Genomic DNA, 26,940 nt, shown 5'->3' on the forward strand with positions numbered 1-26,940 from the left:
CATTCAGGCTCCAGCAAGAATCTGTTTCCTTTCCTGCTGCTTTGTGGTTCTGCAGCTGGAGCTGTGGGCTCCAGAGCCCCACTGCTCAGTTTTCCTATATACGATCTGGACTTAGCTGTGTCATCTTAGGCGAGTTATTTAGCCTCTCTCTCTCTTTTTTTTTTTAAATAATTATTTATTTGGCTGCACCGGGTCGTCTGTCTTCACTGCAGCATGCGGGATATTTAGCTGCAGCACGTGAATCGAATTCCCCGCCGGGGATGGAACCCAGGCCCCCGCATTGGGAGCACAGTCTCAGCCACTGGCCCACCAGGGAAGTCCCATAGTCTGTCCTTTTCGTCTGAAAAATGGGACTCATGATGGCAATGAGGATTGAGGTGTAGGGTTCCGAGCCTCCAGTAGAGCCTCAACATGCAACAGCAGTCCGCCTTCTCTAAGTGCGTTTCTTCCAGGCTGCTCTTCCCTCCAAGCCGGTCTCTCGGGGGAGAAGACCAGCCTTTTCTGGGCTCAAACAGATGCTCTTTCCTTCCTCAGTCCTTTTTCTGCTCATTCCTCCGGGGGCCCAGGAGCATATCTGGTTGTCAGGAGCCGCCCTGCAGCAGAGCTCCCTGGAGACAATGACAGAAGGCATGTCCGTCTGGGGGAGCCCCGCAGAGCCTTTATCGGCGCCTCAAGACTGCCTCTGGCCGATAATGTGGTTCTTCTTTTTCTGGTAGCTCAGTTCTGGGAAACAACAGCAGGGCTCTGTGCCCAAGGAAGGGCACTCAGGAGTGAACTCGCTCTACAAGGTCTAACCTGGCCCTGACTTTTGAGACTGGCTGGTGTTTGTGTGGGGGCCCTTGGTGTGGTTCCAGCTCTACACTGAACTCTGACCTGCGAGATCCACCAACTTCACACCATGTGGTCCCCATTTCCAAATGAGAAAACTGAGCCCCAGGAAATCAGGTGACTTGCCTCAGGTCGGCAAGTGACAGTGGGACGTGCCCCTGGGGCCTGAGGTCCTGGTCTAGAGGCAAGGGCCTGCCTCTGCTGGGGGGACAAGCCTGGGCTCTCCTGCCTGGCCCCGGGGGTCACTGTGGGGTGAAACTCTGGGCTTCAGGACTCTGGGGGACCACATGGAACTTTCCTTACGGGGTCCCCCCACTTCCCAAACTTCCTGTCATTCCCTGATGTCTAAGTGGAGGCCCTGAGGAGCCCAGACCTCTGCTGCATCTTCCTTGTGCATTCTTTTTCTCCCTCCTGGATAAATAAGACACGTGGTGTCACCTCCCACCTCCTGGAAGTATCCCAGCTCAGTGATGATGCACTGACAGACAGGCCTCCTAAGTGGGGTGGGGCCGGAGGGTGCTATGCCCTCTGTCATTCCCCTGGCAGGGGGACAGAGGGGCCACGGTGCCCCAGAAACCTAAAGTCTGACTCAGCAATAATAATGGTAACTGCGGCTGGTTCCCCTCCATCAGATTAGACCGTTCACAGAGCAGGGCCACAGGCTTCATTTCCTTCCATGTTTGCATGTTCAGTCCTGTCCAACTCTGTGACACTGTGGACTGTAGCCCGCCAGGCTCCTCTGTCCGTGGGGATTCTCCAGGCAAGAATACTGGAGTGGGTTGCATTTTCTCCTCCAGGGAATCTTCCCCACCCAGGGATCAAACCCGCATCTACCTGCATTGGCAGGCAGGCGGATTCTTTACCCCTGAGCCACCAGGGAAGCCCCGGTCAGCTTCCACTCACTGTTAACCACCTTCGGTCAGGATAGTGAGCTGTGACTCAGACAGACTGCCTCCCCTGAGGTCACACAATCCAGAGGTTCCGACCCCACGTGTGGACTCATTTCCAGTAAACTCCACAGCCTCCCTGCCCCGCCGCTACCCAGGGACGCCCCTCATCACCTTCTCCTGGCTCAGTTCAGCCCTCCTGTGGCCTCCTGTCCCCAAAGGGTGCCCAGTCCAGCAAACGGCATCTCTTCCTCCAGGCCAGGGGTCTCCTGAGACACAGCGGCTCCCTCACCCCCGAGTCCTCTGGACTTGCTGTCTCGGGAAAATAAATGAGGCCCAGGGAGTTCATTGCAGGGGTCGGGGAGGGGGGGTTACTAAACCCGGTTCAGTTCTGACCCAGACTGGGGACTCAGACACCAATCAAGGACTTCCCTGGCTGTCCAGTGTTAAGAATCCACCTGCCAATTCAGGGGACACGGGTTCGATCCCTGGTCCAGGAAGAGTCCACATGACTTGGGGTAGTGGCCCACGTGCCACACGACTGAAGTCTGAGCTCTAGAGCCCACGCTCTGCAGCAGGAGAACAGCCCCCGCTTGCTGCAGCTAGAGAAAGCCCACAAGTAGCAAGGAAGACCCAGAACAGCCAAAATTAACAGAAATAATTAAAACAAAAAACACCAGATATCATCCTGTCCCCAAGGATCCCTTGGGGATGACCTGTTTTTTAATTCTCTATGTGCACTGACTCAAACCAGTCCATCCTAAAGGAAATCAGTCCTGAATATTCATCGGAAGAACTGATGCTGAAGCTGAGACTCCAATACTTTGGCCACCTGATTCGAAGAACTGACTCATTGGAAAAAGTCCTGATGCTGGGCATGATTGAAGGCAGGAGGAGAAGGGGACAACAGAGGATGAGATGCTTGGATGGCATCACCAACTCACTGGACACGAGTTTGTGCAAGCTCCGGGAGTTGCTGATGGACAGGGAAGACTGGCGTGCGGCAGTCCATGGAGTTGCAAAGAGTCGGACACAACTGAGCGACTGAACTGAACTGACATGTGCTGGCTGCCCCAGAGCTCTGATGTGTTACTCTGAGGGGGCAGGGGGGAGGTGGAGTGGAGGAAGGTGGGGTGGGGGTTTCGTCTGCCTGGGGCCTGGGGCAAAAGAGGCCCCAGAGGCGGCCTTTGCCACATGGTGGAGGGCCTCACCCTGAGCCCCAGGCCCTGGTATCCTGGGGGTTTTCCCAGACTGCACTGCAGAGGTTGCCAAGGCCCCGAAAAATGGCCCTAGGTGGTTCCCAAGAACAGGGAAGCCAGGAGGAGCCTCTGCCCAGAACGGTGGGGGCGAGAAGCCCAGGGAGGGGGCAGGGCCTCCGGCCACCCAGGCTCCGTTGCAAACTGTGCTAGTCTCGGAAGAAGAAAATTCGGGGGTGGGGGACTCTGGATAGAGGTGGGAAGTCACCGAGCTTCCAGAAAGTGACAGGAGCTGCCCGGAGTCCTGCCTCATGGCAAACGCCAGAGCTGAGTGAGTCAGGCCTCCGCCGTCTCTGGAAGGGAGCAGGAGTAACCAGCATGAGGGTCCCATGAAGGCAGGGTCGGATTATGCAAACCCAAATGCCCAGCACCCAGTATGCACAACGCCTGGGAGCTGTGTATTTCAAGGCGGGTGGCTGGGTCGAGGGAGGCAGGCCCGAGCAGCCGTGAGGATCACGCCCACTGAGTCCCGGGCAGGCCCCAGCAGCCAGAACAGGCCAAAACACACGTCCTGGCCTAAAGGCTTACAGGTCAAGTTTCACCAAAGGTGCAGTTAAGACCTCAAATCCTTCTCCAAAGTCAGGGGCTTAGAAGTTGCCAGAAATTTCAAGGTAGGCATTCAAGTTTCAAGTTTTCCATTTTGTTAATTTCCTCTGATTCTCTCTAGGCAGTTCTACTCTGAAAGGTTGAAGCAAAACTTAGCCTCAGCAAATGATTAGGAAGCCAAGTCCTAATCCCAGAAATGGGATTTCAACCATCAGGTAAAATTAGCACTTTCTTTTATTGTTTTAGTTGAAGTATAGTTGATTTTCCCTGGTGCCTCAGAGGGTAAAGAATTCACCTACAACATGGGAGACACAGGTTCAGTCCCTGGGTCAGGAAGATCCCCTGGAGAATGAAATGGCCACCCACTCCAGTATTTTTGTGTAGAGGAGGAGCCTGGCGGGCTACAGTCCATGGGGTCACGAAGAGTCAGACACAACTGAGAAACTTACACTTTTACTCACTCATAGTTGATTTACAAGGTTGTGTTAATTTCAAGTGTACAGCGAAGTGATATATATAAATATATATTCAGATTCTTTTCCCACATAGGTTATTACAAATATTTTAAAATTTACTTTTCACTGGAAGATAATTGGTTTACAGTGTTGTGTTGGTTTCTGCTATACAACAATGTGGATCATATTATAAATATTGAGTTCCCGGTGCTATACAGTAGCTCCTTGCTCATCTATTTTATATGTAGTAGTGTGGATGGAGGAGCCTGAGAGACTACAGTCCATGGGGTTGCAAAGAGTCGGACACGACCGAGTGACTTCACTCAGTGTGTATATGTTACTCCCAAATTCCTAATTTATCCTTCCCAGCATTTTCTTTCAATCAAGACTCCCTGCCAGGGTATTAGCAATGCAATGGCCCCGGGTGTCTAGAAGCATCTACTTTTTTTGGCCATGTCACATGGCATGTGGCATCTTAGTTCCCTGACCAGGGATTGAACCTGCGCCCCCTGCAATGGGGCTTCCCTGGTAGCTCAGCTGGTAAAGAATCCACCTTGCAATGCAAGACACCACGGTTCGATTCCTGGGTTGGGAAGCTCCCCTGGAGAAGGGAAAGGCTACCCACTCCAGTGTTCTGGCCTGTACAGTCCATAGGGTCACAGAGTTGGACATGACTGAGTGGCCTTTCACTTTCATTTTCCCCTGCAGTGGGAGCACAGAGTCTTAACCACTGGGCCACCAGAGAAGCCCCAAGTAGCATCTACAGAGCTCCTTCCGGGAGCAACCTGCCTCCACTGAGGGCATCCTGAGGGCAGGGATTGGACTTAATTTATCTTTATCCCCAAAGGCAAACCTCAATGAATATTTAAGGAGTATGGAAGGAGCCTAGGATGCAAAGCACTGAATTCGGATAAGGAGTGGAAGAATTACAAAGACTTTGTCCTGGAGGTATGCTTGTTTGATAGGTCATCTCACTGGGAAAGGCAAAACTCAGACACCTGTAAAAGGAGAACCAATTACTAAGGACAAAACAATTAGTTAACAATGGAGGGAAGGGTTGGGGGAAGGGGAGGTGCCTCAGAGAATCCAGAAATTTGGGGGGACAGATAAAACTTTAAGCTTTGATTTCAGGTGGAAGGGACTGGGATGCCAGCCTTGGGGGAGGGTTTCCTGGGAGCCTGCAGGGGAAGGTACCAGCCCAAAGAGACCAGAGTGGTTCCATCCGAGGTCAGTGGGAGGGAGTCTACAGCCTCTGACGGCCTGACCCTCTTCCCTGAACATTAAAAACCCAGGCCAGGGAGCTGCTAACAGCTAAAGAGCTTAACTTATTGCTGTGTCTTCTCTCCTGAGGCAGTTTATTAGCAACGATCGCTTACAAGTGGAAGCTACCTCTCTAAAGAGATTCTCACGGATTCAGGCGGCGGGTCTCAGGAGTGCTTGGCCCCTGAGGTTCACTTGCCGCACAGGGAAGCTTAGTTCGGGCGAACAATCAGGGGGCTAGGGGCACGGATGTGGGAGAGCGGGACAATCAGAGACAGGTCCCCCGGCCCGAGTCCTCCGAACGCCCACCCCGGGCCTGGCCTCGGGGCCGACCCCTCCCCGCCTCGTTTCCAGGAAGAGTCCGGGAGCGAGAGGATCCCTGCCCGAGGGCGCCGACCCCGGGGGCTTCCTGCGTTTCCCGCACCGCGACGGGGAGGGAGCGGCGGGGGTTACCGGTCCCGTCTCCGCTCCGAACCCGGAGGAGCCTCCGGAGGGCGTCGCGCCCCTGACCCCCAGGCCGCGGGTGCGGCGGCCAAGGCCACAGCGCAGCCAGGCGGGGGCGCGCCGGGACCCCGCGGGCCGGTACCGCGGCTCACGCCGTTCCCGGAGGCGCCGGCTCTGCGATTTGAACCGAGGGGGCCGGGCGGCCCGGCCGCGGTTCGCGGCGGCCATTGGCTGCGGCGGCGCGGTGACATCAGCGCGGGGGGCGCGGGCGGAGCCCGGGAGGGGAGTGTCCGAGCGGCTCCCAGCCCCGAGCCCGACAGCCAGAGGCAAACCGATGCCGAGCGGACGTGGGCCGCCAGCCCCGGCGCCTCGCCGAGCCCACGGAGCGGAGCGCGCAGCTGCGCCGGCCCGGCGCTCTCGTCTCTGGGGACCCAGGTAGGCGACGGGTCCCTCCCCCTCCCCGCCTTTGGCCGCCACAGCCCCCCGGCGCCCTGCGGGGCCTGGGTGGGCTTGGTGTGGGGACCTCGATTCCCCTCCCACCGCCAAGGGGGCAGAGGGGATTGAAAAAGCCGCAATAGGGGCGGCGGGGCGGGGAGCGGGGCCGCGCGTCCCCACTCCTGCGCCCGCCCCCGGGTGGCCAGGCTGGGGCCCGGGGCCACGCACCGGTGTCCGAGCAGATCCGGGCTGGGGAGGGAGGTGGTGGCGGTCGATTTCCCCTCCCCAGACTGGGCTTAGCCGGTCGGATCCGGGCGCTGCTCGGGGGGTGGGGACGGGGGACCACCCGGCTTAGAACGGTCCACCCGTTCGCCCGGGTGGGTGACGCTGGGGCGGGAGCACAGCCTTCCGCGGCGCGCAGAGACCCCGAGGGGGGCGTGTGTGCAGAGTTCTCCGTGAATCAGAACCCGATCGCTCGCGCGTAGTGGCAGAGGCGTGCACACTCGCCCTAGTACACTCGCCGCAGCACACGCCGCCCCGTGTCACCGCGCCGCGCGGAGACGGGCGACGAGCCGCCCGGGAGGGAATGGCCGAGCGAACAAACCCTCCTCCCGCCCCATACCCTCCCTCCCCGGCTCGCCCCGCCCCGCCCCGCGCGCCCGCCTCCTCGGGAGACCGAGAGGCCGAGGCTGGGGGGGCGGCCGCGGCGCCGATCGGCCGGGTGGGGCCGCTTCCGAGCCCGGCCCGTGGCCGCGCGCGGGACCCGGCGAGCGCTCCGGGCCTGGCCTCGAGCCGGGAGCGGCCGGTTAATGATTTAATCACCGGCTCGGGGCGGTGGAGCGCGTTCGGCCGTCTGTAGCTCCGCCCTCTCCCCGGAGCTCCCTCCGTCCGGGGGGCACAAAACTGCCCCCCACCAGCCCCGGGCGCGTCCCGGGTGAGCCGCTCTGCGCGCCGGGCCGCCGCGGGTGAGTGTCCCGGCCGCCGGGGGAGCTGGGCGGGAATCGGAGAGGGGCCGACGGGCTTCCCGGGGGAGGACGGGCCGGGGCGTGTGTGTATGTGTGTGTGTGACTGTATGTGCGCGAGTGTGTGTCTGGGGGAGGGGTGCTCTCGCTAAATCAAACCAGATTCCTCGTTTCCCGACGCGACGCCGTAGCCTGCGCCTGGGAAGTTTTCTTTTTCTCCCCGGGAGAACGAAGGGGAAATACAATGCTTTCTTTTTTCTTGTCGCGCTTCTGATCTGACGGCTCCCACGGCCCAGGGCTGCGTCCCGGGTGCCTGCTCTCTGCCCCTTTAGCTGAGCGGTTGAACGGCGGGCAAGGGTCCCTGAGTGTGTGAAGCCCCCTGCTCCTCTCCTGGGGAGGTTAGGTGGTGGGGGGCGGGGGTGTCTCCCTCTTCCTGACCGTCCCCCCGCCCAGCGGCCATCTGGACCAGAGCACGCTCCGCCGTCCAGCCCGCGTAAACAATGAGGGGCCCGGTTACAGGAGGGCCTCCAGCAACGCAACTTCTTTGCGCAGTCTGGGTTTCTAATAACTCCCTACTCCCTCCGCCCCTTTCCAAGGCCGAGGTGGAGGAGGGGACCCCCCGGCAGAATGGACTGAATTTTAAGAGAACAAAGAACAGGGTACAGAGGAAGGGGGAAGCTGAGCTGTGGGTTTCCCCCAGAAAAGGGGAGTTTGCTGGGCCAGGCCTGGGCTCAGCCAAGCCTCTAGGTGGCCCCAGGACTCCAGAGGCAGTAATGGGACACCCGCCGAGGACTTGGGACCAAGGAGGCTCCATCCCTGGGGGATAGCCAGGACCCTGTGTGTCTGGGGCGGGGCAGTGCCTGTGGGTCCCAGCTTTCATCAGCTGCCCGATGTGAGGTGCCCCTGTGACCAACCGATTACTGTGGTTTATCTCATCCGAACTTGGACTTTGCCCCTCCACTCCCTGGGGACTGCTGCTCCTTCCCACAAATGGGGGTTCAGTGAACCTTGGGAGACCCTGGGGCAGTTTCTCCTGGTCTTCCCAGGGGTCCTGGGGACCCTGCAGGGACTGGGAGGGGATCGGTGTGATGAGATGAGCCTGGATTTGGGGTCTCCGCCTGCCGCTCTGCCGTCTCCCTGAGTTCATGGAGCTCCAGCTCACAGGTGACCATGTGCTCGTGAGATGCTCCCTAGCTCAGGCCTAGACTTTGAGGATTCTTTCCATCTTTTTCTGGGATATGCACCTTTCTCTTGACTCCTCTTCCAGTTCCCTCTCATTTCTCTCTCCCCTCCTCACCGATGCTCACCCCAATCCCATGTAGGGACACACCCAATCGGCTTTGGTCCTGTTGCCTCATGGAACCCGACAGTCACAGGACTGGAGACTGGGGAGCCCCAAGCCCAGAGACTGTTGTCTGAGAAGTGCGGTGGGGGGGATTGGGCTGATGTTGACCCCCCGGAGAAGGACCCTAGACCCTTCTTTACCCTCAGGAGCCTTCAGTAGGACCCCTGGTTGGCTCTGGCTCAGGGCTCCTTGCTGCCTCCGCCTTTGGAACGGCTGATTGATTTCTGCAGCCAGGACAGGCTGTGCCCAGGTGTGGCGGGCAAGGTGCTTGCAGCAGCCGCCCTTCGCCCTCTCCCCGCCCCGTCTCTGAGCAGGAAGGTGGGACCAAGCTGGGACCGGAGGTCTCAGAAGCCAGACCTCTGTCAGGCAGTGGCTCCAGCCTCCAGTGGCTGGAGCTTCCACAGGCTCAGAGGATCCTGTCCCTGTGGGGGGAGGGAGGAGCCGTCCCTTGGAGGAACAGGATCTGGGTTGATGCCAGAGATATGCTTGGGGGCGGAGGGAGAGGAGTTGAGCAATCCGGCTCTGGAAGCTATGAGAGCCTCGATCTCCTGACCTATGTGCTGGAGGCCTTTCCGCAACCTTGGGAAAGGGAACCGAGCCCTGGACCCGCGGCAGAGTGTCCTCAGGGCCAGCACCTCTGGGGACTGGGGGAGGGTGGGATCCTGCTGGGAGGGACTCGTGTGGCGACTGGACATGGCCCTTTGCTCATGGGGCTCCAAGGAGAAAGTTGAGCCCTGAAGGATCCGGCATTCCCACTCACTGAGTCCCTGGAACTCTAGCTTAAAATACAAGGAGCCTTGGGCTTCCTTCCAGGAACTATATCAGAGTCTCTCCCCAGGCACTACCAGCTTGCAGCTTGGGGCTGCAGGCCAGGGAAGCGGCACTGACATCCAGAACACCCCCTTGCCAGGATCAGGGGCTCTGGTGGCCCCCACTCAGTCTCCCAAGCTAGAAAAGGTCTCCTTTTCGGGTCAGGTGAGCCCAGTTTGGGGTTACCCAGTCCGTAAGAAACCGCTGGCATTTCCCTCTCATTCCTTCATCCGTGGGGGTTGAGGGCATCTGAAAAGCTGCAGAGCTGGGACAAGAAGGATCCCTGGGGCCAACCTCAGGGACACCGTCTCTTGCTCAGCCAGGGCCGCTCTGACCACCATCTCCTCCCCTGGCCAGCAGGGTGGCAGACGGTGTCCACCAGGGCAGCCACTAGCCTCCCTGGGAGCATCTCAGGGTTCTAATACCTGCATCCAGGCAGCTCTTGGGGTAACTGGACTTGGTCTGCAGACCCCAGGTTCAGACCCGTGACAGTGAAGCCGGGCTCTGTGCTCAGGTGTCTGCTCCCCGCCCCTCCTTCCTCTCTACCCTCGGGTTTCCACTCCCTGCAACCCTTCTCCATTCCTCAGAACGTTGTCCTTGGCTCACTGAGACATCAAGAGGAGCCCTGTGTTCCCCCTGCCCTTGGGGTTGAAGTCTCAGTCAGATGGTGGGAATGGAGAGCCAGAGAGGGTACAGAAGAACCCCTTCAGGGCTGGCAGTACCGTCTGTGGATACCTCTGATGAGGATTGGGTTAGGTTCCAACTGGGGGTTAATCATGTTGATAATCAAGCATTATTTGCTTCTGGTAGCTGGTCCCCCGATTTCTAAGTTCGCTGACCTACATCTTAGGGAGGAACTGGAGGGCCTCATCCCCCGTATTGAACTGAAAGCTGAAAGAGCTGGAGTCCCATCTAAGAAAAGCCAGGCTCCTCCTCCTGTTTCCTTAAAGGGTAAAAGGTAAAGCAGAGAGAAGGGAAGGCAAATGGGGAAAGAGACCAAGTCTAGGGCTGTGTGATCCCACTGCTGGTCTGGGCTAGGCAGTCTGCAGCTGGGCTTGGGAGCCCTAAAGGATACCCCCTCCCTGCACCAATTCATCCTGGCGCCCCCAAGGACTTTGGAAGGGGTCAGCCCGGGGGCCTTTTGGATCAGGAGTCCTCGGGTGACACTGAAGGTATGTGTCCTCTTTGAACTTGGGGAGTGACCGTTGGCGGAGTCCCAGGGGATGCTGGAATTCTACCTTTCAAGGTGTAGAGACGGGGCACTTGCTGAAAAAGAACACATTATAGCATCATTTTCACAGCATTTCACCCCTTAGGAATCCTCCTATAAGGGCTTTACCTGTGGTAGCTTATTTCATCTTTACAGTAGTGCTAGGAAGTACGTGGTGTTTTCAGCCACTCTGTAAACTAATAAGGACACTGAGGCACAAGTAACTTGCCCAGTATGACCGAGCCAGCTGGTCACCGGGGAGTCTGGCTCCCTCTGGAGACCCAGGGTGTCCTTTGACGCCCCACTCCTCAGCTGAGTACTCTGCTCGTAGGAGAAGCCAAGTGAAACCAAACAAGATCAGGCCGATCTGATTTCAAGCCCAGCCGTTTCCTTCTGAGGCCCTGGGCAGGAGGGAGGAGCAAGGGGCCCCCTGCAGACACTCCTTTTTTCTCCCCTCCTCCAGCTTCTTCCCTCTGTGATGGGAGCAGGGTGGCTGGGGAAACACAGTCACCCACCGCACCCCACCCCTCCAGGAAGAGTCCTGTAAACAAGTGAAGTTGCCGATTGCCCTTGAGCCGCTGGCTCCTCTAGGCTTGGCTCCAGAGCTGTCGCTTCCTGTCACTTCCCGGGCAGGGCTCATTCCTTTCCCTCCAGAGCGGCTGTAACTCCTGGTTAGTGATGGGCCAGGGCCTTTCTACCTCCATGCCAAGCCTTCCCTGACGGCCCTCCTGCTCTCCTTCCTCTGGTCCAAGGCTTCTGGGATGAAGAGGGAGCAGGGTAGAGAGAGAATGGCCCATTCCCAGCCCAGGAGGAGCATGGTTGCCCAACACCATGGACTTCCTGGGGTGGGGGGCGGCTGTGGCCTATATGTCACGGGATTTGTCTTGTCCATTCCCTGGAGTGGTGGGAAATGAGGAGCCTGGACTTGTGGTATTTTAACCTGAAATTCTGTGCAAAGTGGTTGTCTGGTGGGTGCTCATGCATCCATAACCTTCGTCAGATTTGAGTCCAGCACCCCCAGCAGTGCTTACAGCACTGCCCTGATATACATTATGGTCAAGTCGGAAAAGCCCAGGGTTGAGAATCAGGCAGACTTGGACAGCTTTGTCATTAGCAGCTGTGTGACTCAGGGGAAGCATTTAACGCTCAGCCTCAGTTTTCTCATCTGCATGATGGGAATGATGCCGGTAACTCCGTGGGATTGTTGGGGGGAGTACTTAGGGTCTTTCAAATGCCTAGGATGGTGTTCTTACTTGTCCCTCCAAAAGGGAAGGTTAAGCAGCCAGTTTGGTATAGGGTAAAGGTATAGTGATGTCCCTTTTTTTTCCTCATACTTCCTCCATGACCTATGGTCCAGGGGGCGCATATCCATGTGAGGTCCACGATAGGGTCTAAGGTATCATTTCCTAACCTTTAAGCCAGACTGGACATTGTAGTTTTCAAAGCAGTTTTCATTGCAATCAAAGGTAAGTTAATTATCCAAACTGCAGTGAGTTTTCCCACAACTCAGCCTAAGTGACTGGCATCGTTTTCCTAAAACTGTAAGAACTATAAATTCTCTAAGATGGTTGAGAATCTCTTTATGAATACAGTGGTATCATGATTAATGGAAATACCTCTAAAACAGCATCATCAATAGGAATATAATGCCAGGCACATAAAGAACTTTTAAGTTTCCCAGTAGCTACATTTTAAAAACTACAGACTGATGAAATATGTTTTTATTTTGTTTTAATTTTTTGGCTGTGCTGTATAGCACGTGGGGCTCCAGTTTCCCAACCAGGGACTGAACTCACATGCCTGCACTGGAAGCTCAGTCTTAAACCACTGGACCGTCAGGGAGGTGCCCCAGTGAAATCAATGGTAATGTTATATTTAAGCCAGTGTGTTCAAAATACTGTCATTTCACCCTGTAATCATAACAAATATTAATAAGATATTTTACATTGTTTTTTTTATACAAGGTCTTCAAAGTCCATTGTGTGTCTTACACGTGTTGTTTGTTTAGTCGCTAAGTTGTATCTGACTCTTTTGCAACCCCATGGACTCTAGCCAGGCTCCTCTGTCCATGGGATTTTCCAGGTAGGAATACTGGAGCAGGTAGCTGTTTCCTTCCCCAATATTTTACACCCTGTAGCACATGTCAGTTGGGATGCTAAATTTCATAAATACCCCCTCAGAATTGGGATTTACAGTTGAAAAAGTAGATTCACACCCTCAAGGTGTTTTAAACATACTTAAGTTTTCCAATAACTGAATTCAAGCATCAGTTTTTTCATTTAAAATCATTAAAATGGAAGAAGATTTAAAAACTCATTTCCTTGGTGGCACTCGCCACTTTTCAAGCACTTGACAGCCTGATGTGAGTGGGGGCTACTGTGCTGGATGACTCGGGTCTAGAATAGCGCTGTGAGACGACTTGGGCCTAGAATGGCGCTGTAAATGCCAGGAACCACGCGCCTCCTCATCGGTAGTAGTAGTGAACATTATGTTGGCAATTGCAGCAAATTTAACGAGATAAGAATGAGGAGTGGAGGAGGCAGAATTATTATTAGTTGCAGATGCTGGGTTGGTCTACTTGCAAAGCTCAAAAGATTTAATCATATGGTTGATTAGGGTGTGCAAAGACAGTACAAGCTTAGTAGGGTAGGCATTAAATAGATATAAATTTTAAAATCGCAGCTTTCCCATCGACCAAAACCACCAGTCAGAAGATACAGCTACATGAAAGGGACTGGATATGAAACCCATTCACAATGAAAAACCATAAAATGACTCAGTAAACGCGACGAGACGTGTGTCAGACTTGTAGGAAGAAAACCACAGAATTTAAAGGAGAATGTCTAAAAGACTTGAATGAACGGATGTGAAGACATGATGTTGTGATAAAATCGACTCTCCCCAAATTAATTTATTGTTTGCTTTCAATCCCAGTGTAATTCCATCAGCATTTCTTTTGGAACTTAATGTGTCTCAAGTCCTTTGGGAAGACTGACTGCATTAGAAAAGCCCAGAAGTTTTCAGGGAAAAAAGTTAAAATGGGATATTACCCTCCCGAATACTCAAAACGTATTTTACAGAGCTGATAGTATAGACCTGGTTTCGGAATAAACAGAGACCAATAAGCAGGATGTGAAGAACTGACTCATTTGAAAAGACCCTGATGCTGGGAAAGATTGAAGGCAGGAGGAAAAGGGGACGACAGAGGATGAGATAGTTGGATGACGTCAGCGACTCAATGGGCATGAGTTTGAGCAAGCTCTGGGAGTTGGTGATGGACAGGGAGGCCTGGCGTGCTGTAGTCCATGGGGTCACAGAGAGTCGGACATGACTGAGCAACTGAACTGAACTAAAAATGCAAGAAAGGAAGTCCAGAGAAACCGTGGGTGGGTGGTATCTATATCTATATATATCTGTATATCTGATGAAGGTAGCATCTGATCCTTTACTCATAATATTTTATACCAGTTTTATACAGAATCAGTAACTAACTTGGTTATATTTTAATTTTTTATCTATTTTTAAATGACCCGCAGTTTCCAGTCACAGACATCTTCGTATTTCCTTTACTAGCATTTTTATCTCCATGAGTAATTTTTCATTATTACATTACCTGGTAGTTTTAGAAGAAGTGAATATTTTCATAAAACTTGGGAGTGGGGAAGGTCTTTGCTTCATGGTTTTAGAGCCAGAAATTATAAAAACAGATTTAGCCATGTAAAAACTAATAAGCACTCCATGGAAAAGAAAACAACAAAATCACCACATTTGTAGACAGGCATATGATACACTTGCAGAAATATTTGCAGAGTATAGTCAATATTCTTAAGAGCCTTAAGATTTAAAGTCATAGAAATCCATTGGAAAAGATGAAGGACCGCCTCCCCCTGCCCCCAAATTGGGTAAAATGGCTTCCACAAGCAATTCATTAGAGAAATATTTTCTAAAATGCCCTCCGTCTTTAATAATGGGAAAAATGCAAATGCAAATTATAAGTTTGCAAAGGTGGTGGTGGTTTTGTTGTTTTCAACTAAGGACACCATAATGCCGGTGTTGGACATCCGTTATCCTTTATGTTGATGAAACTGTAACTTGGTAAAAACCTTCTGGAGAACAAGTTAACAGGAGAAACAAAAGTAATTCTACTCACTTATCTGTATGTATCCTCCGGAAATGGACCTGGACAGACTTAGCTGGAAGGCTGCTTGTTCCAGCATTGGAAGGAAACTGAAACATCAGCCTAGCATTCTTCAGCGGCCTGCTGGATGTAAAACTGAGGCTATTAGGACTTAATCTAAAATAATGTAGCGGGATTATGAACATGTAACCATTTTCACTGAGATGCCAACAGTGGTTGGCTTTATTCATCCCTCTACCCTGGAACGTGCTGCTTGTTTTCTGAAAAAGGCAGGGGGAGGGGCTGAGGAACATCTAAATCTGCACTGTCGCAGAGAGGTAGCCTGCAAATCTCGTCTCTAATTTACGGTTTAAATAGATGCATTTGAAAAAGTAAGAAGAGGTAAAACGACCATTTTCTTTAGCTCAGCATATTCCAAATATTATCCTTTTCTAATATGATATCATTTGACAATATTTTAAAATACTAGCATTTGAAAAGATCAATTCTAACATGCGATGGTTGTAGAAAATGAGCTAGTTTGCACTCTTTTTTGATGCTAAGTCTTTGAAGTCCAGTGTCTATTTTACCCTTTTAGCACAGGTCAACTTGGACATTTCAACCTGGACTCCATTTGGGGTGCACATTTCAAGCACCCCGTGGCCACTGAGCTGGGGACTGCTGTATTGGACAGTGTGGGCCCACGTTATGTAGTAACACCTGGAGAGGCAGCAGAGAGTGGGGTCTTTAAGGTCTGTGCTCCACGCTAGTGTCCTGATTACCTGGAGCCAGCTCATCCCCCTCCCCAGTGGTACTCCTCTCCTGCCTCCCGCCTCCCCCAGGGATGCCTGGAGGGTGAGCGGTGGCTGCTCACTGCTGCAGAAAGCATGTAGGGAAACTGGGGCTTTGTTCACTTTCCCTTCCTTCCAGGAAGAATCTATCTGCCAGAGGATGTTTATCTCCAGGAAACGGGCCTTGTGGCTCCCTTGGCCCAATGAACCCAAGGTCTGGATTGACTCCGAGAGGCAGGGAGGGTGGAGCCAGCGCCAGGCACCCAGCCTGGCAGGTTTCAGGATTGGGATGGGGTCCAGGCCCTGGTCTTCCTTTCTGGCAACCGGGAACCACCAAGAAGCACAAGCTGGAGATTGGAACAGGGACGGGCACGAGAAACACTTGAAGTGGGGCTTCGTGCTTGGCCCACTCTTGACTCTGCTAGGCGAGTCCTGGCTTCTGCTTCAGGGGGGTCCTCCCCACCTCTCACCTCCCAGGGAGGGTCCTCAGAGCAGGAATCGGGGATGAGATCTGGAGTAAGGAGGGGCCTGTTTGAACCATCTCTGGGAGCAGATGGCTGATAGGGGTGTCCGTCAAATATGTCTCCGTCCCTAGGTCTTAGATAAACAGCCTGCCTAAGCCTACCCTATCGCCATCTTTCTCTCCGTGAGCACATTCTCATCTGTGGACATCTGAATAAGCCAGGAGGTTGTGTCCCAAGGTCTTCCAGAAACGGGTTCAAAGCACCATTTACATTTAGCAGCTGAGAGAGAGAGCATGAGGGCTTTCATTCCATCCGAGCCTCGGTTTCTCTCTTCTGTACAGTGGGGGCAATCGCGACACCCTGCGCGCAGGGCCAGGGGCCTAAGTTTAATGATGCCGCCACACAATGCCTGGCACACAGCAGGCACCCAGTGTATGAGAACTGCTGACAGCATGCCTATGTCTGCATTGCTGGTGGTCGGCCAGTGGCTGGGCCCTGGGGTGTCCTCCCCGTGTCCTCATGTGACCCTGCCTCTTCGCGTTCCCTCTGCTCTCTGGTAGCCATCAGGAGACCCGAGCTGGGGCTGTGGAAGCAGCAGAGACCAAACCGTCGCCTGCCCAGGGTACCACTGGGGGATGGCCGCTGTGGGAGGCTGGCCTCCAGCTCAGGGCTTCTGTGTCACTGGAAATTGGCCAGTCTCCCGGGTGGGAGGTGGAGACTGTCATTTCTGAATTGCTAGTTGTTGGAAAGCAGGTTCTTGGGGGCAGGGGGTGGATCCTAAGCTCCCTATTTCCCCTGCCACCGGGTTTTATAGGTTGCCCAATTTGTCCTCCCAGGCAACTTAAAAGGAGGACGTGATAAACTTGTCCTTCTGGGGGAGGTGCAGATTTAGGGGAAGGGGGAGAGAAAGCAGACAGGCATCAACGGGAGATTTTTTGATCGTTTGATTTGAGAGTGTGTGGCCTGAGCCCCACGCCCTCGCCCTTCCCCTCCCAGCCCCCACCCAGCGCCTTGTATGGGCTGCAGCTGCGGGAGCCTGAGAATCTGATGGTTTAAAGCTGGTTTGGAAATTAAAATTTTTTCCTTAAGCCTTTGATGCTTTGGGATTTTTACTATTATTATTATCAAAACAGCACTGCCACATTAAAGGAAACTGTTTTTTTTTAAGCCCATTTTCCTCTCCAGCCTGACATCACTCCTTTCATTTCTCTGCCTGCCCTTTCGCCTTTCTTCGAGAATGGGTACGTGTGTGTTGTCTGTGATCACTGCATGTAAACGAGTCTAACTTCTGGCTTTTTCTCCTTCTGCTCGAGGCTGTTTGGTGATCAGTTTTCCACGTCCTGCGTGGTCTTCATAGACCCCGCTTGTTGTGCTTGCAGGATAATCTGTTGAGTTGACGTGTCCTCGTTTTCTCAACCATTTTCTTATTGCTGGGTGTTAGGCTTTTTCCATTCTCTTGATATTATGAATGAGGCGTCAGTGGCTATCTGTGTTGGGGACTTTTTTCTGCTCTGAAATAGTTCCAGAGAGCGGATCCTTCTCGATTTAAAGTTAAGTGTTTAAAGAGACTGCCATAATTGCCAGTGCCCCAAGACCATCCCGGCCTGGGGTCCTTTTGACTGAGCAGTTCCTGGGCTGGGGCTTTGTGTCTCCCTCCCTGCCTGGTGGCCCCTGGTACCTGCTGTTCAGAGGGAGGGAAGTCCTCCTCTGCCCCTTCCCTGGCTCAGCGCCACCAAGACGGTAACAGATTCAGGAAGGTCTAGCGCCACGCCTGGCAGTGAGTCAAAGCCCGTGCTATCTGCGAGGACCTATCGAGATGGGGAGACGGGGGCCTGGGCGTCAGCGTGGCCTGGGGCCCCCACCAGCTCGGTGGCCTTGGGCAAGTACTCTTCTCCAGCCCAGAAGCCCAGTCAAGGCTGCTGGATGGGATCATCTGTGTGCCGTCCTTCACTCAGTTTTGGGAATCTCTGAAGTTGGAGGCATTGGGGGTGGCTCTGTAGGTGACACTGTGGGTACCTCCCTGGGGCACCACCCCCAGGGCACACACAGGATCCACTGAAAGACTCCCCGGTGGACCAGCAGTTAAGGCTCAGTGCCGAGGGTGTGGGTTTGATTCCTGGTTAGACAGCGAAGATCCCACGTGCTACGCGGCGTGGCCAAAACATTTTTTTTTCCAGTTAAAAAAAAATCCACCGAGATGTGGGAAGAAAAACACCAGAGCTACCATGTCGTATTTTGACTTTTTTTTTTTTTTTAAGGAAAACTCAAACCTATTAATCGATGCATGGATTGACAATAGCCTCATATATAATCTATAAAATATATATCTATGTGTGCGTGTGTATACAGATTACAGACTGCATGCTTTAATGTGCTGAGGTCCCCACACTCTGGGTCATGCATCACTATTTTAGTCATTGGAGCCCGGCTGTGGGAATAATGCCCTGGCTTCCGTCCATGACCCCAGGCCAAATCTCTGAATTTAGCCCCTTCATCTCTGAGCGTGTGGTCGCTCCACAGATACAGAAGTGGTACAGGAGTTATAATAATGATATTTCATGCTTCCATCCTGGGCTCTTCCCCCCCCCCCTTAATTGTGGCCATTCAGGCTCAAATTATTTTTAAGACAGGGCTTCTTAACATCCTGGTGCCAACAGCAGACTTTCAAATAGAGAGGGCCGATGGCAGTGTTGGTGATGGGATGAAAAGCGTCCAGATACACTCAGTGCAGCGAAAGTGACCTCACAGCCCCACCGAAGTCCCTCCTTCTATGGGCAGCAATGGGCATCAAAGCTCCCAAAGTCTCCTCCGTTCCCTCTGCCGCCGGCCGGCTCTTAGAATAAAGCAGCCTTCCGCTTTCTCTGGGGCGCCTTATCTTCTCAGGATAAGGCGGGTGAGCATTCCAGAAAGCGACAGAGCCTCGGGGCGCCCGTGGCCCCCCTGGTGCCCCCGTTTCTTGCACAATCCCCTGCAGCATGTTCTTCCAGCTGTCGGATGTTCTCAGCACAATGCCACCACACCCCCAACCCCGCCCCGTTCTGCAAAGTCAGCTGCTTCCTGGTGACAGCGTTGGTTGCACCCCCAACTGAAAAGAAAGGTCCCTGGCCTACCAGGCGAGACGCCCCCCGCTGGGCTCCAGCTCCCCTCGGAGACTGTGCTCCGTCTCCTCCCCCGTGGGGATGCTCAGGCCCTGGGGTCTCACCTCCAAACCCAGCCCTGGATGTCTCCTAACCCTAGCACGCCCCGCCCTGTCCAGCTGCTTAGTCACAGCCTCGCCCCGGCCCCGGCCCATCTCTGCGACCCTAAGCTTGTCCGAGCTCCCATTCTCTCTGCCCTCAATTCCTGCTTCCCCGCCTGTCTGCCTGAAAAAGTGAACGAAGCTCCTTGCATCCAACCCAGGGCACGACTGAGCTCGAATGCCCCTTCTGTCCAGCCACGTTGCTTGGGGATGGCCTGGTGGTTAGAAGCAGAAATGCTGGAGGGGGCAGGTGGCTGTGGCCGTGGGCGTGGAAGTGTGAGTCCTCCGTGTACCGGGTGAGCTTACAGGCCAGCTGCACAGTGGGAGGCCTGTCCAGCTGCCCCGGAGGAGCTCAGGTCCATCTGGGAGTCGCTGGACTAGTGACAAGGCGGGGCAGTGCCCCCTGGACAACCTGCCAGGAAGGACAAGGGAGGGTATGGTTAGAGGCGATCCAACCAGGGGCCTGGCCTGGCCTCACAAGGAGGGCTCCTCGCCCTGCCATAGAGGAATGCGCGGTGCTCAGTGGGCCAAGAGGAGAGGAATCGGATTCCAGAGGAGGCGAGGGTGGCAGGGAGAGATGCACGATGCTGCTCTGTTTTCCCTTGCTCGGCGAGGAGAGTGGGATGTGGCTTCCGGGGTGGAGGGGGGCGGGGGCGTCCCACCCAGGGTGTGCCATGGGGAGTGGCTGCCTATTTTAGCTACTTCCCCTGAGCTGAGTCACAGGGCTTAGCAGAGCCCCCTCCTGAGGCCACGGTGCCCTTGGGCACAGCCCCCTTTTGGGTGGCACTCAGCATCGCCCCCCAACCTGGTGCAGACCCCCTGCTTGTTCTTATCCTCAGAGTTTCACCTCTTCACCCCAGGTGCTCCCTGTTCAGAGCTTAGGCTGACAGTGCCATGAGGGTGCCATAAGACCAGAGATTTGAAACAGCCCAGTGAGCAGACTGACTAGTCCTGAAGCTGCAGCTGTAGGGCCCCTGGGCTGCTGGGTCCTGCAGGCCCTCCTTGCTGGGCAATGGCGCCCAGTGGGTGACTCCAGCTAGGCCCTGGCTCTCAGGACTTGGGGCGTTCTCATGCTAGAGGTCAGAGATGGTTTGGTTTCTCACGAGCCACAAAACCTCATCCCCACCCCCAGGGAGCGAGACCGTGGGTGACAGATAAAGCTCTGGCCAGACCTGCCCTGCCTTCCTGGGGTGCAGGGCTCTGCAGGAGCCTAGGGATCTCCCTGCGGGCCCCTCTATCCCTGACCTCTAGCTCTCCCCTTGAGAATGTCCTGGCAGAGCGTGATAGGATGGTGAGGACCCTCCTGTCCTGGAGCCACGATGGCCAGGACCCCGGGCCCCTGTGGGTGGCCATGGGGGTCCGCACCGTCCCGGCTGAGTCCTGGGCAGCGGGGCCTGCAGTTTCCTTTCCATTCTAACAAGCACTTGAGCTCGGGGAAACCGCAGCGCCTGACGTTGCTCCCTGGGCCTGGGGATTCCTGCTGTTAGCTTGAGACCCTTACACAACTCTGGAGGTTCCTGTCACAGATCCCACAGCTCTGATCCTTTTCGTTTCCTCCCCTGTTCCTCCCTCCCTCCCTCTTTTTTTTTTCCTGCCTGAGCAGGCAGGCACACTCTCACTCCAGGACTGGGAGTCTAACCCAGGTGTTCCCGCCCCCACCATCGGGGACACTTGGCCCGTCCGGAGAGGCTTTTGTTGTCACAGTCATAGCTGGGGAAGGGGTGCTGCTGGCATCTGGCAGGTACAGGCCAGGGATGCCGTCAGACAGCCTACAGGAAATGGGATGAGCCCCCACCACCAAGGACTCTCGGGCTCCAGGTGGCAGCAGGGTCAGCATCTCTGCGATATGACAGGTACTTTCTCCAGCCAGCAGTCGGGAAAGAGAGTTGGAAATGGTCCCTAGCTGGAAGCGCTACCCACTAAAGGCCAGAAAGAGGCCTGGAGTGGAGCAGAAAGAGGCCTGGAGCAGCAGACCGGCTTCCAGCCCAGCTCTGCCCTTTGGCACATAAATCTGGATAAGTCAGTTCGCCTCAGTGAGCCTGTTTTCTCATCCAGAAAATGAAGCAGTTGTGCTGAGAGCCAGGGCTTCTGTGACCAGAGGCAGGAGCTGAGCTGCAGGCAGGTTGAGGATACAGACCCTCACCTTCTCCTCCTTGCCTCACTGCCCTGATGGCAGTGGAAGCCGGGGGATCCTCCAGTATCCGGAGTGCCTTAGAGACCTGATTTCATTTCCTTCAATGTGAACAGTTCAGAAGCGGACACACTCCACTCTCCTCTTGGTTAGCCAAAGAGTTTTCCCTAAAGTTGGCCTGAGACCCCATGGCTGCCCCCAAGGGCCACTCTCACGTGTGTCTAGTGTAGGCAGCAGCAAACTATGGCCCAAATCTGGCCCACCACTTGTGTTTATAAATAAAGTTTTATTGGGACACAGCCACGCCCATTTGTTTACAAACAGCCTACTGCTGCTTTCCTACCACTGCAAAGACAGATTTGAGTAGCTGAGACCAAGACCGTAACTGCCTTACAGCTGAAAATCCTTGCTGTCTGGACCTTCAGGGAAAACACTTGTCAAAACCTGGTCTAGCGGCTCCATGTCTGATAGTTTAGAGGTCAGATCCCAGGGTGTAGGGAGGGGTGAGGTTAGGGGTGGCGGAAGCGAATTTTCCTAAGGGTCTGGTGAGGAAGGGGGGTCACCTCAAGGCCTTTCAGAGATGTCCTCACCTGACTCTGCCAGCCCACGTCACCCATGTGGCAGGTGAGCCCCGGTGCCTGGCTCCTGCTGCCTGCCGGCCCCAGAGAACTTTGTCGGCTGGAGTGAGGAGCGCTGGGCCTGCGGGGGGCGGGGCACGTGCTAGCAGGGGAACCATCAGGCTGGGCCTCAGCAGCAGGACAAGGAACAAGGAAGGAGCGCGTGGTGGGGGGCGTGGGAGGGCATGGAGAGGTCAGGCCCGGAACCCCAGAGCTGTAGGCTGAGGTGACATTGCCCTTGGGCTCAGGAAGGCAGGAAGGCAGCAACCGAGACACTGGGTGGGTGGTGGCGTTTCAACAGGTGTTTGGAGACCGACTGTGCCAGGAACCGCCGGACGGGCTTCAGTGGCGACAGGCCTGTGCAACCCTCGGAAGCTCATGGTCTGGTGGGGAGATGACAGTCCAGCCAGCAGCTATAGAACGACACAGCCAGTGCTCCGTAGGGCCGGGGCCATCCACAGTGCGGGGGGTGGGGGACCAGGAGGCCGGGGGATCTCACTGGGCTAAAGCAGGTTTCCTGAAAGAAGTGACATCTCAGCTGAGCCCTGAGGATGCTGGGTGAGCCAGGGGACCATGTGTGTACAGTTCGGAGTCCAGGAGAGAGAAGCTCAGGGCCAGGGCAGACCGCAGGGGTCAGGGAGAGGCGAGGAGGAAGGTAGGGACTAGGCACGAGATAGGGGGGTCTGTGCTGGGGGGTCCTGGGCGGGCTGTTTTAGCCAGCCCGTGAAGGATGGGGGAAGGGGAAGCAGGACCAGGTGGGATGTGGCGGCTAGCCTGGGGCTGCATCAAGAGTGAGGAGGAAACGCTGTGGGCGTCCTGGGTCGCCTTTCCCACCTCTCCCTACTCTGCTCAGCCCTGGGCTGCTGCGTTTAGCCTTTGGGGCTGGTGTGGCTTCAGCGTTGGACTTCACCTTGGCCCTTGCCGGGAGTCGCGTGGCTGGGGCACAAGCATTCAAAGGCTCTCCTAGGCTCCCCGAGGATGTTCTCTGGTTCAGGTTAAACATCCTGGGGGTTGGGGTGTCTGCAGCTGTCTGGTCCCTACCGCCCTGTACACCCCTAATGGTTAAAGAAACAGCATTTCCCAGTCCTGGTTCCTGAGAGGCGGGCAGAGGGTGGGCCCTTGGCCGAGCTCAGGGCCCCAGGGAGGAGGTGCAGCAGGCGGGGTCCTCACTTCTGGGACACCCAGCGAGGACCGGAGGGCTTGGGAGCTGGTTCTGTGGAGCCCCGTGGCCCCACCCTCATTCTGATTCAGAGAGTGAGCCGGGAGACTGACACCATGGAGGTGTCTGCCCTGCCTCCCTGGGGCCTGTCCTGTCCTACCCCTTCTCTCAGGACTGTGACTCAGGCTGAGGTGTCCACCAGCTGCACAGGGACTGAGGTCAGCCAGCAGAAGAACTTACAGCCTGTCTCCAGACTGGTTGTTTGCAGGAGTCAAGTCCCTCCCTAGTCTGCTGCCTGCCCGTTGCCCCTCCCCAGCTAGCTGGCGGCATCCTGGTGGGGTCCAGGGAGACATGGTCCTTCAGAGACAGAGCGGCTGTCTCTCTCGCGTCAGGACAGGGGTGTCAGTGGCTATGTGAACTCCAAAGAGCGCTGGCTTAGCCCCAGAGCCTGTGCAGGAGGGAGCTGGCAGGGTTCTGAAATTGATCGCTGGCTTATTTCACGCTGTCTCACTTGGGTGGGAGAGAGGAGGTATAAATGGTAGACCCTGGGCCGGATGGGCTCTGGTGCTGGGTGGACAGCTGGGTTAACCCTTGCCCTGCTGTGTTCTTCTTGCAGCCCTGTGATCTCTGCCTCATCACCCCTTACGGCTGCCCGACTTCACCTCTGACTCCCGATCCACCTCCGCCCAACTTCACCTCTGACCCCTGATCCACCTGCTGCCTTGCGAGAGCCCCAGCCCCCTGCGTCCTCCACCCCAGCAAGATGCCGATCCTCAAGCAGCTAGTGTCCAGCTCGGTGCACTCCAAGCGCCGCTCGCGGGTGGACCTCACGGCCGAGATGATCAGCGCCCCGCTGGGCGACTTCCGCCACACCATGCACGTGGGCCGGGCGGGGGACGCCTTCGGGGACACCTCCTTCCTCAACAGCAAGGCCGGGGAGCTGGACGGCGAGTCTGTGGACGAGCAGGCCCCGTCCTCGTCCTCCAAGCGCAGCCTCCTGTCCCGCAAGTTCCGGGCTAGCAAGCGGTCCCAGTCTGTGACCCGGAGCGACAGGGAGCAGCGGGACGTGCTGGGCTCCCTGCGGGACTCGGCCCTCTTCGTCAAGAACGCCATGTCCCTGCCACAGCTGAACGAGAAGGAGGCTGCGGAGAAGGGCTCCAGCAAGCTGCCCAAGAGCCTGTCGTCCAGCCCAGTGAAGAAGGCCAGCACGGAGGGCAGCCTGGAGGAGGCGGTGCCTCGGCGGAACGGGGCCACTGCCCCACACTCCCCAGACCCCCTCCTGGAGGAGCAGGCCTTCGGGGACTTGGCGGAGCTGCCCATGGTGCCCAAGGCCAGCTTCGGGCTGAAGCATGCTGAGTCCATTATGTCCTTCCACATCGACCTGGGGCCCTCCATGCTGGGCGATGTGCTCAGCGTCATGGACAAGGAGGGCGAGTGGGAGCTGGAGGGGGCACCGGAGGACGGCGGTTACCGTGGCGACGGGGACGCAGCCAGCATCCCGGCCCCGGCGCCCAGAGCAGCTGGGCAGGAAGGCGAGGGGGGCCCGGACGTGCCCTCCCGCGCCCTGCAGGATGAGGGCTGGGCGGCGGCGGCGGCGGCGGCGGCGGCCCCCAGCCCCGGCTCGGCCCGCAGCGCCGGCAGCCACACCACGCGGGACAGCAGCTCGCTGTCCAGCTGCACGTCCGGCGTCCTGGAGGAGCGCAGCCCTGCCTTCCGGGGGCCAGACCGCGCCCCGGCCGCTGTCCCTGCACAGCCGCCCGACCCCGAGTTCTCCTTTATGGACGAGGAGGAGGACGAGATCCGAGTGTGAGGCGGCCCGGAGGTGGGGGGTCTCTGGGCGTGGTCCCCTCCCTGCCCCCAGCCGTGCCGCAAAGGCAGCCAAGGCTTTGACTCTGGGCCCCATGGATGAGGGGCGCGGGCCGAGCCTGGGGGCCCAAGAGGACTTGCAGCTGGCTTGGGTGCCTGACTTTTTTTTTTTTTTTGCGCACCCTGCGCTGCCCCAGAGCTCCTAGGACGGGGCTGTGTGCTTGCAGCAAGCATCAGCTCTCCCCACCCCCAGGCCTCCAGTGGGTGCTCCTGGCAACCCTAGTCCCTGCCACGTGCTGCGCTAACAGGGCAGCCGGGGGTACCAGGGCTGAGGACACCTGACTTGCCTCTTTTGTCCCAGCGTTTCTGCTGTGACCGGCAGTGGCCATCTGAATAAATGCTTGTGCCAGCTCGCCTGCACGGGGAGCCCCTCGGAGGCAAAGCGGACCTGAAGTGTACACTAAACACGACCCCTTCTGGGGCGAGAACGGAATGCAGAGTGGAAGGGAGGCTCCAGGCGGCTTGAATTTTCGTCAGGACGGGGCCTTCCAGGATGTCCCCTTCCAGGATGTCCCTCTGAGTCTATTGGTTCGTGTGTTCCCATCTTTCTAGAGCAATACCTGGAGCCCTGTTTGTAGACCCGCCACCGGGAGGAAGACAAACCCTTTTAGAAAAAGACGTTTATACTAAGTGCTTCCAAACTTTGTTTAGAGCTGTATGGGGTGGGAGGGGGTGGTCTGTGTGTGTCTGGCTCTGGCCCCCTCCCCCATAGCTATTAACACCTGGGCAGGCAGCCAGTGTAGAAAATGTCTGGAAAAAGGTTATTAAAAAGGCTGTCATTCCTGGGGGGGGGGGGGGCGGGGTATAAAAGCTTTGTTTGAATCGGGTGGTTCCTTCCCCCTCCCCCAGCCCGGGACTGACTACTTCCTCTTCCTCTCTCAGGCCTCTGTCCAGGGAACCCCCTTCCCCACCTCTGAGTCAACAGCCCTGAGGGCAGAGTTAGCAACAAAACAAAAAACCATGCTGAGTTAAATGAGAATCTCAGGCCTGCAGAGGATACTCTTAGTATAAGTATGCCCCGTGCTGTATTTGGCACATACTTAGACTAAAAAGTTAGTGTTTTTCATTCTGAAATTCGGATTTCCCTGTGTCCTTAAGTCGAGCTTGAGTGTGAGCCCCCAGAGTTCAAGCTGACTCACCTCCCCGCGTGCCCTTCTAGCCAAGGGAGGGACGGGGACACGGGATCCAGCCAGGGTGGAGGCAGACGGGCACTCAGACTGTAGCTTAGTTTTTGAATGGAGTGAGTACCCTCAGGTGCCCCCTGGTTTCATCGTGCAGCCCCCTGCTCCCCCACCAGCTTCCCTTGAAACCCATCTAGACAGTGGTCAGTTCCAGATTCTAAACTGTATATTTTTTTTTCCATGAAAATGTTAAAAGAGCAAGGAAACATGAAAATAAAAGGCTCTACGGCATGCCTGGTGTTCTGTCTTTGCGTTTGGATTTGGGGTTATTTCAGGATGTGGGGGGGTAGATAGGAGGGTGCAGATTGGGGGACCTGTGGCTGCCCGAGCCCCCACAGCTCTTGGGGGCCTGAAGTGGCTTCTCTCTCTGTCTCGGGGGCCTGCCCCTCCTGCACAGTTCTCCAGCTTCTGGAAGGAATCAGCCTTGTGTGCCCGTCTGCCCAGGCAGACCCTTGAGGGTTCTGCAGTTTGGTGTCCGAGGAGCCACTCAACCAGCCGGGGTCCCTGGGCACTTAGTCACCACGCTGCTTTGTACCTCGTTCTCCTTGTCTGTTAAATGAGAATCCTGCTGTTGTCAGGACTTCCCTGCTGGGTCAGACGGTGAAGAATCCACCTGCAATGACCTGGGTTCGATCCCTGGGTTGGGAGGATCCCCTGGAGGAGGGCATGGCAACCCACTCCAGCATTCTGGCCTGGAGAATCCCATGGACAGAGGAGCCCCGTGGGCTACATCCAGTCCCTGGGGTCACACAGAGTCGGACACGACTGAGCAACTCAGCCATGGTGTTTACCGAGTTGTCTGTAAACCCAGGGAGGTGCCTGACTGCGTGGGAGCTGCCAACACCAGGACACACAGGTCAGGAAAGCGGCCTGCCCGCCCTCCCTTTCCCCGTCTGACCTGGCGGATCACCTTACAGGGGTGTGGTCTCCTTTCAGTC

General features: G+C 56.0%; 1 protein-coding gene across 2 annotated transcripts; it reads left to right on the forward strand.

Annotated features, from left to right (window-relative positions):
• Nucleotides 1-5,971: 5,971 nt before the first annotated feature.
• Nucleotides 5,972-26,251, forward strand: CDC42EP4 (CDC42 effector protein 4). 2 transcript variants are annotated; one of them, XM_055408691.2, is made up of 2 exons: nt 5,972-6,111; nt 23,572-26,251. In XM_055408691.2, exon 2 carries the CDS (start codon nt 23,719-23,721, stop codon nt 24,763-24,765), a length of 1,047 nt encoding a protein of 348 aa, XP_055264666.2. In that variant the 5' UTR covers nt 5,972-6,111; nt 23,572-23,718; the 3' UTR covers nt 24,766-26,251. The 2 variants fall into 2 exon arrangements, with proteins under 2 accessions (XP_055264666.2, XP_055264664.2); XM_055408689.2 differs by lacking the exon at nt 5,972-6,111 and adding an exon at nt 6,786-7,076.
• Nucleotides 26,252-26,940: the final 689 nt, after the last annotated feature.

Source organism: Moschus berezovskii, chromosome 20 (assembly GCF_049115385.1).
Source record: "Moschus berezovskii isolate FMDL1 chromosome 20, NW_MosBer_1.0, whole genome shotgun sequence".
In the NCBI taxonomy this organism is placed as follows: Eukaryota; Metazoa; Chordata; class Mammalia; order Artiodactyla; family Moschidae; genus Moschus; species Moschus berezovskii.

Coding starts and splice junctions, on each gene's coding strand:
- CDC42EP4 (XM_055408691.2), top strand. CDS start 23,719: ATGCCGATCCTCAAGCAGCTAGTGTCCAGCTCGGTGCACTCCAAGCGC.